At 47.2% G+C, this 17,153-nt stretch overlaps 1 protein-coding gene across 8 annotated transcripts in view; it reads right to left on the bottom strand.

Moving 5' to 3' along the window:
• Nucleotides 1-2,610: 2,610 nt before the first annotated feature.
• Nucleotides 2,611-17,153, bottom strand: part of TANC2 (tetratricopeptide repeat, ankyrin repeat and coiled-coil containing 2) — a 304,614-nt gene continuing 290,071 nt past the window's right edge. For 6 of the 8 annotated variants that reach the window (XM_010956001.3, XM_074343434.1, XM_074343435.1 and 3 more), the window contains 5 exons: nt 17,064-17,093; nt 16,139-16,230; nt 14,106-14,252; nt 11,764-11,864; nt 2,611-10,178 (listed from right to left, as the gene is read on the bottom strand). In XM_010956001.3, coding sequence (XP_010954303.2) covers nt 8,234-10,178; nt 11,764-11,864; nt 14,106-14,252; nt 16,139-16,230; nt 17,064-17,093 — 2,315 coding nt within the window. In that variant the 3' untranslated portion in view covers nt 2,611-8,233. The remainder of the gene's footprint in view (nt 10,179-11,763; nt 11,865-14,105; nt 14,253-16,138; nt 16,231-17,063; nt 17,094-17,153) is intronic. The other 2 variants (XM_010956002.3, XM_045517413.2) reach the window with 1 other exon arrangement.

Below are 17,153 nucleotides of genomic sequence, written 5' to 3'. Positions count from 1 at the left end.
ACATGGTTAGAGAAATTCTCTTTTCTAGGTGGCAGGTGGAGCTGTAAGAGCCTGACAAGGGCATTGGCAAGAAGTTTCCGGAGTGTTGAGTTAACCCTTTTCCTTTTAAAAATGTGTCTCTTCATTCCTTAAGAAGAGGAGCAAAGCTTTGAGAACAAGCCGAGATTCCACTTCAGATCAGTTCTTGAGGCTCAGGCAGATGTGCTTATGGTAAACCTGGGTGCGATCTCAGGTCTCACTGTGATGACGCACCATGTGCTCCTGAAAAGCACTGTTGCTTAATAACTGAAAAACTAACCGAGGGGGCTCTCTATTGAAAGGGACCCGACAGCAAATCCTCTGATAAGGTAAATAATCCTTAAGTGACATGGATTCTTACTTCCTAGCATTTACTTTATTTTCTGTATCTTACCCGGTTTCTAACGTGTCTGAGCTGGAGTGCAAGAGGTCTTTGCTTTATGCATCTGTAGAGTCTTTCTCCTGAATCAAGGCTTCTGTGTGGACTGTGCTTAAAAGCCTGCGAAGCATGGCCTGGTACACGTTACAAGCTGATCTCTCAGTCACGGTCAGGGCTGGCTCTCTGTGTACGGGCAGAGGTCTCCTGACCCTGTGAGTGTCCCATTTCACTTCCGCCTTTTGCACTAGCCTCTGAATCTTAAGCGTCTCTTTGTGTCTGTGAATATTCAGAGGATCCCAGACTTGTGGATGCTGCCTCTCCCTCCAGGGGTCTACTCCTGCACCAACTCAGTGGGTACCTCACCTTCTCACTGGGTTTGGAACCTGGTTATTCCTCTTGCCCTTGGCACAGAGTTGTTTCTCCAAAGGAGCACAAAGTAGCATCTTCCAAGCTTCCTTCTTGACCACTGCCTGTGCTCCCAACAGGTCATTTAAACTGCTTGCTTTTCTTGAATTACCCCTTATGAGGAAGCGGGCAGCAGGGTACCAGGCTTTCAGGACAGATCTGATTCAGAGTCCCACCTTTGCCTCCACGACCTTGAGCAATTTAAACTCTTAGGATGTGCTTCCTTATTTGTGTTCTGGAGAGAGAGCAATGTGTTTTAAGAGGAGTAAATTAAAAGAATTCATGCGATGCCCCTATCACAGCTTCTGGGACACAATGGTCTTCTCAAGAGAATGGCCCATTACAACGGACTCTGAGCGCGGTCTCTTCTATGAGGCCCTTGTAATCACAGGGCCTTCCAGACAGGATGCCCTTGGTATGAAAGTCCCACCCTTATTCCTGCAATGTGAGGTCTCCGTTTTCCAAGTTTCTTCAAGCCCCTTGAGGCTTTTAGAGCTGAAAGAAGATGACGCTACACTCTCCGCCCTCCCTGCCTCCACCTCAGCCTGTGGAAGGGAGTTCGACCTCCCACGTGCATGTGTGCACAGCAGTGCGTTGAGCTGTAAAGAGCTACTAAAGGGCACCTGTCAGGGAGTGAAAGTGACAAGGACAAGAAAGTCTGATCTGGGACTTCTGAGAACCTATTAAGAATGTGCTGAGTTCGGCTTGCTGTTGCTCTGAGCAGCTTTTTAGTCAGGTCAGGGCAAATTCTTGGGAATTAGCTTTTTAGGAATTACTACCTTTCACATTATATCCAGTGCTCCAGGAATCCTTAAAAAGGTGTGGTTTTTTTCCCAGCCACTCACCCATTTTTTGACTTTTAATGAAATAATTGGAGGAGACCAGGAATAGTTTTTCGGACTGAGCAGGTAGTTCCTTCTGGAGTCCTCTCCTCCTCTTTAAAGACAGTTCTGGTGTCCAGGCTGGGATGACTGAATGCCTGGAGTTCTCCTGCTTCCTCAGCTTTGTTTGGGGGAAATGGATGTAGTTACACAGCAGGGATGTTTGTTCAACACAATCTGGCATCTGGAGGAAGTGGTCTCCTTCCTTGCTTGTCCCTGAAGTAAACAGAGAGGTCGCAGCTAGGCAGGAAAGACTGCAAGACTCCGTGCAGGCACTTTTAAAAAGGCATGGAGTCTCCAGCCAGTTTCAGGAAATCTGCAACCTCTCTGTCCACAATGCAGCTGCCTAGCTCTCTCTGTGGCAAGGATTAGAAATTCTGGCCGGATTTCTGAAGGAAAAAATAAAGTCATTGGAAGCAGTGGGCTTCTGGCTTTGACCAAGTAGACTTGGGAACTAAAGCTACAGCCATCCTGCTACCTCGGGCTACAGTCTTTTAACTTACCAGCTCTATGTGGCAGTCCACTTCAGCCTTGGATTTTGGTATGGCAGCTGGACTGGGGTGGTGGGTAGCCTCAGCTATTAAAGTGAAACAAGGAGAACACGCTGCTCCTTTACACTGAGTATGGCTGGAGGAAACCTCTCAGTGAATGCAGCGAGCCTTGGCTGATGGCCCTCAGGACTGTCCCTCTCGAGTGCCTACCACAGTGTCCAACTCTGAAGAGAAGTGCTCAGTAACTTCACTGAGTGAATAAGAGCCTAGAGGGGTGACTCTGAATGTCCCGTAAGAGACCAGTCAAATCATTAGGAACCTGGTCTTTGCCAGTCTTCCTTGGGGGAGGCTCCTCGGCTCTGCAGGCCGCAGTGAGGATGAGCTTGAGTCAGCTCCCTGGAGACGTATTGTAACGAAAGGAGAAAGCACAATGCCGTGTTTTTCCAAGTGTTACCCATTTATAAATAAGTACATTTGCTTTCATACATACGGTTCATTGTACAGATGGCGATCTGTATACATGGGCAGGAAGTTGCATTCATTTAACTTTTCACATCTATCTCACACAGCTCACATGTACAGACAATAAAACTGCTCAAGCAAGTACAGCAAAGGAAAATGTCTTTCCTTATACACAGGGGGCTAGGTGCCTCTGTTGGATGTGGGACATCCCCACTGCACGAGTTCACAACTGTGTGGTGTTCAATATATCAGGATAGAGAACAAACATGCATTGGATAATATACTGTACAGAGAAAGTCCTTTACATCTGAGTTATAGAAAACCTAAAGGAAAACTAAGTGCATTAAAGCTTTTTCCAGCAAGTGTCTTGAAAGGACAGCAAAGAGGAGGAAGAATCAAAATCATATTAGTACAAATCACTCTTTTATTGTAGACTGTACATGTCTGTACTAATTAAAATCATCTTGGATTTGGAGGAGACAGAACAGAGACAAAGATGCTATGCTGGATGGAAAGGAGGCCATGCCTGAGAATGGCACCTGCCCTGAGCCTGACGAGGAACTGGCCCCATCCGCAGGAATCAGCCAAAGAAGAAAAAAATGGAAACAAAAAACAAACTGAGAAGCCAAACCAGAACAGGAAGTGTAACTTACAGGATTTCCAAAATAACCTGTGATGAAGTAGAGATCTGGAGCCAGCATTTCTAACTTTTTTTCCAGTAAGTTGGTTCACAATAAGGCAGGTACATTCAAGTACTGAATATTCCAGAATTAACTCTCTGGTCCTGGGGACCAAAGGGATTGAGTCGAGTCCCCCCTAACCAGATGTTCCGGTTAGTGATTAAACAGAAGAAAAATCCAGCCAGCAAGTGCTCCAACAACAAAGCAGCCGGGCTCCTTCCTTTCCACAGAGTAGGTGCAAAAAAAACAAGAGCAGTGCTGGCCTGCATCTACATGCAGCCAGCTACAACCTGACAGGTCAGCTTAGTGGAGATATCACCGAGTCAGGAGGAAGAAATGAGATGATATGGGTGAGGAAACATGAAAGTAACACTTGATTTTTGGTGTCCAATTATGCGTTCATTTGGTACTGACTTTCAAAGCTCTGACTGTGGCCATCACTTGGCCACAAGCATCTCAGGGTGGGTCAGCTGCTGTGAGGCATTGGACACCGAAATACAGGTTACCAACACTTCAGCCCTTGAGTGGTCTGTGTTATAAAAGTTGATGAAGACCCAGTGATTATTCAGGTAGCTCTGCACAGTGGCTCCACCAGCCCCGCTGTGCTTGTGTCCAGGCCCCCAGCCAGCCACCTTTTCTTGGGAGCAGCCAGAGCTGAGTTCAAGGCATTGCATGGTGAAGGTTTCCATGACACGTCTTTGTAGGTAGCTCCTACCCCTAAGCCCTTTGTTCATTGTTGTTAGTCATGGTAGATGGTCAGTCTGGAATTCCTAGAGGAGAAAAAGCCACACCTCCCAGTGCACAAGCAACTGGGCAGCACAGGCCTGGTGTGGGAGCAGCAACAGGCTGCCTCTGCAGGGTAGCCTCTCGAGAAGTGGTCAGCCCAGGGACAGTCAGGTAGGGTGGGTGAGGCCAGGACAGGGTGGGTATATCCTGCCCACCCCCCACCCCAGGGGCAGCCTGTTCCATTTTGTGGCAAAAATTCAGTGAGCAACTGGTTTTATTCAAGGCATTTCTGCAGTAGAAAAATAACTGTCATTGAATCAAACCATCCAACTGTGACATCTCTGGAGTTATATAAACGTTGGATGCCAAGAGGAGCTGAAAGGGGTACTCACAGAGAAGAAATGGGTCTTTTACATACCTGTCCATCCACCAGAGCAAGGGAGTTCTGGTCAACCTTCCCTCAGCCCCTGCCTGGCTGAAGGCCCAAAACAGGTAGTGTTCAAAGAGCTTATCTTGCCACTACTGGCACAGATGTGTGAAGACCCCTTTCCTGGCTTTTGTTCCTGCCTTCCTGAACTCTCTGAGCCCATGGGCCTGCCTGCTGGCCTGGAAGTGGCTCCTCCAGAGCTGCTGCCATTCTTTGCAACCAGATTAAGCCTGGTGCAGAGCCGCAGTGACACCTAGTGGTACAGTATGGTGAAGCAAGGTGACATCCACATAACCCACTGTCTATGACTAAAATCTAAGGAAAATACTTACGGATATTAAATTAGATACTGATTAATTTTTCTATTGGGTACATCTCTGGATTATAAAAATACCAATATTTAGTGAGGAGGGTTCATAAACTATTATACAATATAAGGACCGAGAATACCTTTCTCTAAACTGTTCTGTTTACAATAATTTAGGAAAAGTGTTTAATAATCCAGGCTTAACTAAATTAGCAAACGTGTATCTCTGGACAACGACCTGGGGTACTGTACAAGATTCTAATCAGTGGAATTTTCCTGAGCCTTCGAGTTTAAGTTAAACACATCTAGAAAGAGGGGCACATGGGAGAGGAACAAGAAGGGTTTGTGCTCTATTAACTTGGGACTTTAATAGTGCACGCCTGCAACCCGGACAAGATACAACAGCAGATACAAAATGGTCTCCATTTTGTCCATGCCAAATTCTCATGTTACACAGGTTTTCCCTTTACTTTGTAAATAAACATTAATTTTTAATTGTTAATTGTGTGCCTTACTGATCCAGTAAATAAAGTAAACATGTCTCAGGAGTCCCTAAGAAAATTGCTGGAAAAGCACTTTAAAATCACTGCAAATTTTTTTTTGTATTTAAAAACTCTTAATCTTTTTGATGCTTATATACAAGTTATTTCTTGTGCTATAAATGTTGTGATCCACTGCTTGCTTTCTTTCCTTTTTTTCCTTGAAAAATACACTAAAAGACAAGGGTGGTTTTGCTATTTTCTAGTGAAGACATTACTCACACTTAAATATCCAGTATTTATCAGAGTTACAAATTCAAACAATAAAGTGCACCCATATATAGACATGATGTGATGGAAACCCATTAGTGCAAGAATTCTGGGTGAACGGAACATACGATTTGGTGAGAAACCTGTAAGCTGAAGTTTGTCACCACTGTCTCCATTTCAGGGTGATGTGAACTGGGTGAATGGAACTTACCAGGTTCATCTGAAAGACTTCCCCCCACCTGAAGCCAGACACTGATTCAGCAGGTGCCGCTGGGGGAGGGGCATCTGTAAGGTACAGCACTAAGACCACCCCGTGGCAGTGAAGTAGCAAAACAGGGCACAGGCAGTCTGCTCACGAGGAAGAACTTCATCTCCTGCTCCAGTAAGGCCCAGCTGGCATTTTCTAGTCAAAAACAACTGGCGCCCAGTAGTGATATTCATGCCCTCTACCAGTGGCTAAAAAAGAATTGCATTTTGACTGTTACAGTTTAGGTGTTTTGCCCAGTAAGGCATGGACCTTAAATCTGTCTGTCCTGGAAAATCCTAAGAGACACACTGGGGAGAAGTAGCATCAGTGACGTATTTGTGAAAAATACAGAACCTGCTCACCCACTGATAGGTGAGTGCAGGTGGTGTATGTGGCACTCCAAATACACAGGGGCACTTTTCTCACAGACACTGAGAAATTTTCAAAATGTAGCAACAGCTCCTCAGTGAGAGGTGGTTAAAAAGGGTAAGATGCAAAGAGCCCAACGGGGCTGAGACCTGGACAAAAATGTCTGAGCGGCTGCTGGCTGCCATAGCTATACATTTCACCTTCTTGATGAGAGGAAGAGAGAAGGGAAGAGAAGAGACACTGATGTCTGCTCTGGTCTAGCTGAGTAGGAGACAGTCCTTAAGCATCAGAGAGAGGGGAAAGTCTGGGTTTGAGTTAGCCCTGCTATTTACTTCAACCACCCAGACCCAAATCCTGGCCCATTTCAAGCCTGGGGGTGGAGGGGTCCATCTGTTTGGCAGAATCTAAGTTAGTAATGATTCTGATTTCAGCTTCATGCTCCCCACGTCTTAACAATTCTTTCAGAGGAGACTTACTATCACAAACAGGTCTGATCATATCTGGATTTTTATTCAGGAAACTGCCCTTTCTATAGCCCTTTACTAACAAGAGCAGAACGATCCTTAAGAACAGAGAACTAACTCTCTTTTGATATTTTTAGTTATTTTGTTAAATTTTAAGAGGTGATGTGCGGTAGTACCAGCCTGCGCTAAGCCATTGGTTTCAGTGTTCTTGCCGTCCACCTCAAAGGACCGGTAAGCGAATGACCATGAGACACAGAAGATGCGTGGGGGTGACTGGACCAGAGGACTTGCTCCCTATCTCATGTGCCCCCTCCTGGGGCTGAACAGGCTCTTTCTTCACCCTGAAACACTCTGCTGCGTCTGGTTTTCAGTATCACTCCCCAAACACTCCTACCTAGACAAAGAAGAGACAATTCCTGTAGTAGCAGGTAATGAAACTATAGATCTTGAAATGGAATCAGACAACACCTGGTGTGGAATTCAAGGGCCCTGGGTGCAAGCTCTGGGAATAAGCCTACGGTCCCCAGAGAATTCAGTTTCCTTCTCAAAGAACCAATTCTTCATTATACTATCTAGGGTTTGTTTGTTTTTTAGTAAGAGGACCAGTAGAACAAAACCTGGCTCTAGGCGAAGATCCAACTAACAGGATTACTACAACAGTCAGCCTTCAGGAAGAGTATGCTTTTTGTGGACCATGATGCTCAGTGACATATCAAGACCTAAAAAGTAGGTTTCTTCAAGACAGAGATATTCTGCAGCCTTTCATGGAGAATCCAGAACAGTCTTTCTCTATATATATATTTATTTATTCCCTCCCCAACCCATGGAGAATTGGTAGCTTTAAATGGTTAATTTGGCTAAAAACATAAAGAATAACTCGCCGTGAATTGTTTAAAAATATCCATCACTCCCATCTGATTTCCTCACTGACTGAAATATTTAAAGGGCTGGTTGTTTTCCAAATGTTCCTAAAATGCCTCTTGGTAAATCAACGTAGTGACATTTCAAATAATTAGGTAGGTGTTTTTCTTCTCATTTAATAGACCTATTTCTTCTCTTTCTCCTTGATCCTTTACCCCCGTAGGAAGACCAGCAATTATCTAAGTAAACATTCCAGACCTGACAGCTGCAGGGAGCTGGCGGTCCAGGGGAGGAGACCATGGCACAAGAATGCACTGGGGCCGCTATTTGGATAACACTGGATAAGAATGCAAAGGCAAAGGGGCATCACACTCTTTCTAAAGTTCCTAGAAGAAAACGAACAAGAACATCTTATTTTTGTAAAAAAGGAGAAAGACATTTACACGACAAGAACATCCGTGAAAGCGATTGTCTCCTGGAAAAAGCTGACCAGTGTGTTAAAGCGCGTGGCACGACAATCTCCTCGCTGGCTTCTGAAGAGAGAGAGCGTGTGGCTGGGGCACAGACAAGAGAAACCGAAGTCCTGGCTCGCTCGAGGCCAGCTTCCCAGTCGGCTGCATGCAAAGGATTTCAGCATGTGGGCTGCCACCTCTGAACACCACGCAGAAACTACATGAGAAATTAAGCCAGAGAACTACCTCAAATGTGGAAACCAAGCCTGAAAATGTGCAGTGAAAACATACGGGTCTCACTCCAACAAACGTCTTTTAAACATTAGACTCCACAAATGGTCTCTTTGGTTTGATAGGGGATGTCTGCCCTTGTCGAGAGTCCCGGGACAGCTGCCTGTACAGGTTGTCCTGGTACGCCTGAGCCACAGGGAGGGTCCGAGCCACCTTTACGTCGGGGTACGAGGAAGCCTGGCTGACTCTCTCCAGGAGGTCCCCACGGGACCCATTAGCCAGCATCCCATGGGGGCTGTAATAATCATCCTCCAGCAAATGGCCATTCTGTGCATTGTTGGTTTTGTTATAAAAGGCAATGTTGCTGATGGATGACGGTGGACTGAAGGACTCAGGCTGAGGCAGGTTGCCGGGAGACGTGGGACTGAGAACGGTATCCACTGATGACACTGCCCAGGTCCGATTCTGCTGGTGAAGGTGGGGGTACTGCTGAGTCCGGGCTGTTTTATCTATGATCCCCATGAATGGTGTGGTCCTGGATCGGGTGGGCTCACTGGGGTAACCTCCCTGAGTGGGAGACACTGGCGACAGCTCATCACATGACCTATCGTACGCCGGCTTCAGTGGGATCTCCATTTGCTGAATCGAGGAGGACGGCCGGAAGGTCGGAGTTAGGTTGGAGGCAGATGAGATACTGTTGCTAGATGGAGAGAAGCGGAGGCCTACACTTTGGGAGTGCAGCAGTGGCCTGGGAGTTGGGGGGTGGGGTTTCATTTCATTAGGGTTGACACTAATAGGTCTTCTGATTAAATGTGACACATCAGGGGACCCTAGTTGGCTGGAGGAACGCTCCAGATCTAGTTTTGAGTGACAGACTGGGTAGTAGGATGCAGACTGGCTACGCCCAATCTGTGGTGTCTGGCTGTATCTCACGCCACCGCGATAGGCTGAGGAAGGTCGCTGTGGAAGGTCTTCTTTGGTCAACCCCCCATGCTGACAGATGGCACCCGCACTCAGGCTGGCCTGGACATGCTGCACAGGCCTCCCATCCCCTACAATCCCCCCGATTGACCCTTGATAAACCAGCCGGCTCTGACTTACTCCTATGTCTCCCTGTGAAGACTGGTATTTACCAGCCATGGGATGGGCTACTTGGCCATAGGCCCCTGTGGAGATGACGGTGCTGGAATGAACGGCAGAGCTGGGCTGGTTGCTTCTCACAATCTGGGCTTTGGCAGGCTGGAGCCTGAGCCCTTGCTGGGGAATGGCCACAGGAAGCTGGGGCATCTGGTAGGGCCGCTGGGCCATTTTGGACAAAGGCGATTTCGGTCTGCCGGGAAGCTGACCAACGTTTGTGTCTTGCTGGTAGCGCACGGGTGAGCCTGACTGTGATCTATAGACACTCATGCTTTCCGCGGGAGGGCTGGCCCGATACTGAGGGCCTCTTCGGAGAGGGGAAGGGGGAGGGCTTGGGTATTCCTTGCTCTGCCCTCCCACGGGAGGGGGGCTAAAGCGGTAAGACCCACCCTGGTGCGCTGGGGAAGTATGCGGAGGACTAGGCCTGTAATGCGAGTTCTGGTGAGTTGGAGAAAGAGCAGGCGAGGTGGACTGATAGCTCTGCCTGGTGGGAGACCCTACAGAACTACTGGACCGGAAGTCAAAAACCTGATGAGAACCAAGAGGTGAGCTGGAGATGTAGGCTGAGTCGCGATGCGCCGGAGAGGAGGGCGGGCTCTGGATTATCGGGAGCCCCTGACTGGGCCGGGCCTCCGTCTGGAGGCCAATGGAGACATTCTCAACTTCCTGCTCCAGGTACTCCTCCTCGAACATGTCCTGTGCCGAGTAGATGTCTTCACGCTGCGGCTCAGGTTCCGCTTCTTCTGGTAATGGCTGCTGCGGCTGTGGCGGCGGCGGCGGCTGCACCTGTCTACACTCCTCCTCCACTCTCATCAGGAGCCTCTGGATCTCACGGTTGTTCGGACAGAGCTTGATGGCCTCGTTCAGGTCCTCTAAGGCTGCTGCAAACTGTCTGCTTGACAGAAGGTAAACACAGGAACTGGAGTTATTCTGAATCAACAGGAATCACCAAGAGCTGAGACACGGTCACTCTTTCAGAGAACTGTTAGCATCTTGGGGGAGTCTGGGGGTGCTTTGGTTTCGTGTGATTTGTAAGAAAGGAAAAAGGCAGGCTGTCATTCTAGAAGAATCCAGAATGACTCCCTAGCCCGTTCAGCCTCCATCTTCCTTCTGGCCTCTCTGGGATTAGTGGAGAAATGTCCCCATTTTGTCAGTCCAGTGAGGCTCTTCAGGAAGTTTCTCTTAGTGTCCAGATGCACACCAGGGAGTATGAGGATTGGGTGGGGTTGTCATTTACAGGGTCACTGTCAATTAGCTTAGGAACAAAACAGTAACTACAATATTTAAAAATCTTGCTGATCCAGCAGAATTTTTTCTTTATATTTTGGCTCCAATTTTCAGGCCTGTTCCATCCCAGGCAAGAACCCTGTCCTCTGCCCTTTCGACCCCTCGCCCCAGAGCACCACTGCTCCTTCATTCTGCTACCTCAATGCTGGGCAGGTGTTAGGCTTGCTGACTAGAAAACTCAGGCTCTAATTTACAAACGAGGACACAACTATCAGAGGTATTCCCATCCTCTCTGTTAACGCTGCCCAGAAAACGGGCAGTTGGCCTTGTGGGAAAGGAATGATCCAAGGGGAAAGAGAATTTGACAGTCAAGCTTCTGTAAGAACTCTGTTACCCCGGCTAGTTAAGACTAAGATCACTGCCACCATTACCACTAGACTGAACCTGGGTTTGATTTTCAGGACCATATCCCCCTGGTCACAGTAGGGAGTCTGAAGGAGTTCTTTCCCAGGCAGAGTTTGGGAGAAGGGCAGGGCGCTGGGCAGGGCGCTGGGCAGGAGGCATGAAGAACAGTGACAAATTATCCAAAGATCATCGACGGCAGGTTCTAGACCTTTCTGGAGCCTTCTGTGCCCATTGGCCAAACCATAGCAGGTGTCATGAGGGATGGGGTTTCTCTTGGGCCCTCTCAATCCTGGCAGCAGGACCTCCTGTCTCCATGCATGTGTGGTGTAGTGTTGGGAGAAGCAGGGAGGCGAGAAGGAGGTTTGATGCCACCAGACTTGAGGAGAGCCCAGAAGGAAGACTAATGATCCAGGGATTCCCCAAATGCCTGTAAGAGAGAGGAGCCTGTGATGTAAGTGACCCACCCTACTTCGCCCCCTAAAAGGGTTGGGAGGATATTTTGCTTAAGTGACCTCTTCTCAAGTCACCAGTGTCTCTTTGTGCTATCTGCTTTGGGGGTTCAAAAGTGATTGAGATATGGCAGAGGCTTCCTGGAAGAAGGTGCCATTCTCCAACAATGAAAAGGCATTTTCTCCCAAAGTAAAATGCTCTAGATCTCCAGAGCCCCGAGATTTGCCAGCCGTAAGATGCGCCCTGTGCTATGGGAGCCATCCCCTAAGCTCGGCCCCGAGAGTCCTCAGGGACAGACACAGTTGGGTACATAAGCCCCAGGATGGCCTACGTTGTCTTGGCCAGATTTCCAGAAAAGAGACCTCTTGCTTCTCACCCTCTCTCTCTCTCCTCACCTGCTGCTGCGTTTGGCCCTTGCTCTTGCATAGTAAGCTTCATAAGATTTCGGTTTCAGCTCCAGGGCCTTAGTAGCAAATTCCTCCGCCATTCCAAAATCCTGTCATTACAATAGGTGTGCAAATGAGTCATTGAAGAGATATGGAAAATAGACAGCTTGGGAATAAAACAGATTATATGTACATTTCTTTGACATTTATGGATGGAACACCTGGGATTCTCGACATGCCTGGTGTGGCTCTAGCCACGTGGCCCAGACGGGAAGTTCCTTCTGCCTTTTGCCCTGTGTTGTCCTGCAACTGCTCATGGGAATTTACCTGCCCAGAAGTATTAAAATACTTTTAATGTGCCCTCTTTCTGCCTTTCTAACAAAGTTCTTTCTAGCTCAGAAGCCAAATGTCAACCCAATGAAGCTCTTGAAGTTGGAAACCTGAACTCCCGCCATTCCTTGGCTTTAAAGGGATGAGAGAAATCCAGGAAGATGGTGTCTGTGTGATAAGCAACTGACTACGGAGACTAGACAGAGCAGGGACGTCAGACAGACGTGGGCTCAGTTCTCTGCTCTGCAATCCCACAGAGCGCGCTGTGTGCGTCTCACCCACACCTACCTCACAGGTAGGATCAGGAGCAACAGGGCCTTGGAAAGCCCCGTACCCAGGTCCTGGCAGGTAGGAGATGCTCAATGGATGGTAGTTTCTTTTCTAACTCACAGAGGCTTCTCTGGCCTGAGCTTTCTCTTAACTTGTTCCTTACTTAGGAAACATTTAAAATTTTAAAAAAAATAATAGAACAAGAGAGAACCCTAGCTATGACTAGGGTCTGTGCTGCCACCTCATCTCTTGTGAGGCTTCCTGGAAGAACATGGCCTCGTCTGTCCTCATCCTGAGAAGCCCTAGGAACAGGAACCAGGGGAACAAAGCCAGTTTTCAAGACCCCTTACATACTAAGCCAAAGCCACAGAACAGCACAGCAGCCTCTGGTTAACCTTGTGACTCCTCGGGCAGAACAAGGGCCCTGAGACAGAGGTAAACATGAAAAAAAAAATTAACAGGCAATTTTCTACCAAAGACGACAGACTTCAGGTGGTCCTGGGAGGTGGTTAACTGTTTCTGACCAGATGTGGAGCTAGAGAGACGGTGTTCCACCAACAGGATCATCTTCCAGCTCTAGTGTTTTCAACCTTACCCTTTAATTTTTTCTTTTGGGACAATCAATATTGCTGGGAAGATGAGAGTATTTTTAAGAAGCAGGATATTTGTTAGACAAAAAGGAAGCCAGCAGGTTGGCAGCAGCTTCGGAGCCCTGTCTCACTCTCACTAGCTGCTGCCGGAGGAGACCCCTGGTGCTGTTTCTTCTGTTTCAGGTAAGAACCTCACTGCCCTCTCCTGGGAACCTTGGCCCTGTCCCCACTCATCTCAGCGCCAGGGGCAACTCTGCCTCTTGGGCATCACACCCAAAGTCTACATCTGGGCTCTTTTCACTGTCAGGTTTTAGATAGATGATATAAAGGTCATCTTTCTGGAATTGATAGCAGATCTCTTGCCACGGAGGCTAAAGGCTCATTTCTATATACCTGAGTTCTTTATTCCTTTACTAAAATGTTTCTGTTTGGATTATTTTTATCTCCTAAGGAACTGTGAGACCTCAGGCTGGTGGATGTCAGAGGTTGCTGACATGATCTTAGCTATTCCCAGTATCTGAGAGAGGGTTCTTGGCCCAGGAGTATCTGCATGTCAAGGGAGCAGTGGCGGAGGCCGCCAGAGACTATCTACAAGGCAGGCAAGAAGGGCCAAGGACTACTGCGGAGGCAATAAACGACCAGGAGAGCTCTAAGATTCCCTCTGCGACAAGAAGGGGCACGGCATGTTAGGATAAAAAGATGAGGAAAGAACTGAAAAGTTCAAGATTAGCCTTAGAAATTAAACTTTGAAGTCCATGGTCCTGAACCCTCTTTCCAGCCCTTCCGTAGTAAATGACAAAGGGGCCTACCAGAAAGGAAGGGGACGACTGAGATTGTGTCTGGCAGCGGGGGTTCTCATGACTAGTGCTCTCACATCCTGGGGGCAAGGGAGGATGATGCTGATAATTCTCACTTGCAGTGGGAATTACGAAAATTCAGAAAGCTACGAAGTGCCCACTAGCATTCACTTTTTTTAATAGTTTGAGATATGGATTGTACTTAGACTTGATTTCTTTCAAATTGCAAATGTCAGTGCTCTGTGAAGGACAACCAAGTTCCAAATGGGGCAGACAAGGATCTCAGGGGCCTGGTAAAAGCTAGCATGACATGGACCATCAACTTCCAGGACGGCAGAAAGGAGCAGGGACAAGAGGGACTTACGTTCATTTTCCTGCGACATCGAGAGAGGTTGAGGAGGAGAGACACCTTTAGTTCCCGGAAGGTTTTCAAGTCCTCACCAAACCCTTCTCTAGGGAATTTCTTCAGGGCGTACTGGTAGCGCTGGGCAGCTTCCTTTACTTTACCTTTCTAATGGGAATACAAGATGGCAAAACATACTGTTGGTCTGGAGCAGCTGAGGAAGTTTGTCCTCATTCGTTTCCTCCACTCAGCGGTTACTACTAAGGGTTAGCCCTCCCAAACACAGTCCTGATGGTGACAGCCCAGTCTTCTCTACACACAGCTCCCCGGGCAGGAAGGGCATGGTGAAGGGGATTCCCAAGATCCAAGCCAGAGAAACAAAGCCTGGGTGAACAAAAGGCCTGGGTTCGCAGCTTCCCAACTGGATTCCCAAGGGACTGAGCTTGTTCATTTCAAAGGAGCTCTTTCTTGACCTGATCTCCCTGGGATACATCATTTCCTAGTCCCAGCCACTCCAAAGGTATTACCACTTCTCTGCTTTTGGCTTATCTGGACATCTCTTTTTGTTTGATGTTCCACCTTGCCAGTCCTCCAGAAGAGGCCACTCTTCCTCACAAAGGACGTGGGAGCTAAAATAGTCTCCTACTGCTTCCCTAACCTCATGGCATAAAATAGTATCAGTCTTCCTCCATTTTTGGAAAAGACCTGGGGTAGGGTGGTGGTAGAGAAATGAAATTTAGAATTTGTGATACCATCTGATTATGCAGGAGGGTTTTTCCAAGGTGAAGTAGATCTATGACCCACCTAGAGACCTGGTCACAGGGGCCTTGAAATTTTCTCACATTTTGTATCTGAAAATCTATGAGTTGAGCCCAGAATGATACAGGCACCTGCTGTTCCTTTAGCTGATCTTCATCTACTCTATTCCTTCTGTACAGCTGCAACTCCCCTAGGGATCCTCATCTTTCATTTTCTCGTGAGCACCCTTCACTAAGGAGAGACTTGGAGTCTTCCAAGGTAGAGTTCTGAGTAGGAGCAGCAGTAGCTCTGCCCGTTCTCATTAGGAGGTAGGACTCCTTGACTCAGAACACTGGAAATTATGTTACAAACAGGGCTTAGATCCTTGACAGCAATGCCATTCTCAAGTCTGTAAGTGTGACACCGAGGGAGGCCCTTCTTTGAAGTCATGTGAAATCACAGTTGGGTCAGCACTCAAGTTACCTAGAAGCCTAGGGGCTCTAGATTATTATGACCCACTCAAAGGGTCCTCAGGAAATACAACTCGACTCCCAGGAACTCTGTACACTCCTCACACAAGGCAAGAATAACGTGCTTCAAAGCATTTTCTCATCTTTGGGCCTGGGCTTGTCTCAGTGACGCTTGCTGCCAAAAGCTGGGTTGGATTTGTATTTACCTTTAGAAGAAGATGACTCAGCTAATCTTAACACAACAAGATAACCCTGACGTGGAATGTTCCTAGGGATGGGAGTCTGTGTTAGGGCGTGGTGCCTTCGGCTTGAACTGTGAGTACAAAATACGCCACCTTCCACACTCTGGCTGTCACTCAGTGAGTGGCTTCAAGCAAATCTTATAATTGCTATTTGTCTCAGTTTTCTTATCTTATTCAGGGATGCTGATAAGCTATTATTACCACAGACTTTAAAATCTGTATATATATTAAATAGGAAAGCTAAGATAATGCCTCTTTCCCACAGACTGGAAATATCTGCACTACATAATTTTTCGTTTACTTGTCCCATGGCTTCTGGGCTCCAGTGAGCAGAGTTCATGCAGCATCTATGTAACCGCCCGCCAGTGACCAGGCAGAACTCGGTTTTTAGGTTCATCGGCTGCGAGCACGTTTAGGTTACTCTTGCTCTCTTGCTGAGAAAACAAAGACCTGAGACCCTCACCCTACAAAGCCCATCTTTGAGGGCTGGCATTCTCTCTTTGCCTCTAGAACCAAGGATAAGAACGGTCAAGACTGGTAGATTCTACATCTGGAAAACAGTCAGTGGCTGTTTTGAGGGAACTTTGCTCCTTTCTCCCCTCACCTTATAAAACATGTCCCCCTCTTCCATCAGCTTGCTCAACAGGATGATCATGATGTCCGGTTTGGAGGTGGCCATCGCCCATGTGGCTGGACCTGTAGTGTACAGGATGCATGATGGGTAAAAAACTCATACAATGTAAGGGTGGTAGGAAGCTAGGTGAAAAAAACACCCTGGGGGAATTTCTGCTGAGAGAACAACTTGCTCCACAACGATTTCCTCATCTTTTAGACCTGGGAGTGTCCTAGTGACTCCCACTGCCAAGAAGCTGCGTTGGATTTGTATTCACCTTAAAATAAGAATATGTGAACTGTCTGAGTTTGCACCACAGGAGGGCAGCAGAGCCTGCATGCTGTATTGGGGCAGGCGATGGCTTAGTTTGGAGTTATTTTAAATAAGGAAACTGGGAGAAAGGGTTTATGTTAAATGTCACCATAAGATTTAAAAAATCCAAAAAGGTAATTTATTTCAGAATCTGGAACTCAAACCCCCCAGCTTTATTTAGTCTCTTAATTTTTAAAGATGTACTTTGCAGAAGGGAAACCATTAAAGACTAAAGGCTCCCTTAATTTGTAAGTATTAACTAGGACTCCTGGAATTCACGCTGAACCAGGAGCACAGTCCCAATGTCAGACAGATGTGAAACAAGCCAACACTACTGAGGACTACTTCACCCACAGAGAGAAAGAAGAGGTTAACTCGATTAGTTTACAGATGCCTGAATTATTTACCAACTAAGCTTTTCAGGGTTAGTTATCAAAAGTTCAAGTTATTCTCTACAACAGTCATTAAAAAAAATCTTCTTTTAAGGTGAAGTAAATTAACAGATTAGAGGTGTAGGGAACTCATGCAGGCTAAATCAAAGAGGAGAAGGCAGAGCTGACCAAGCCATCAGACCACGCCTGATGCTGACAGCGGTGAAATATACCTCGTGGGCGACTCGGTAACGTCTGACAACCTTCAAAGAAAGGAGAAAACAAAAAGTTGTAGGAGAGGAAAAAAAAATGGATGAAGGTGA

This window comes from Camelus bactrianus, chromosome 16 (assembly GCF_048773025.1).
Source record: "Camelus bactrianus isolate YW-2024 breed Bactrian camel chromosome 16, ASM4877302v1, whole genome shotgun sequence".
In the NCBI taxonomy this organism is placed as follows: Eukaryota; Metazoa; Chordata; class Mammalia; order Artiodactyla; family Camelidae; genus Camelus; species Camelus bactrianus.
Note: the sequence above shows the minus strand (reverse complement) of the source record. Positions and strands in the feature narration are given on the sequence as shown.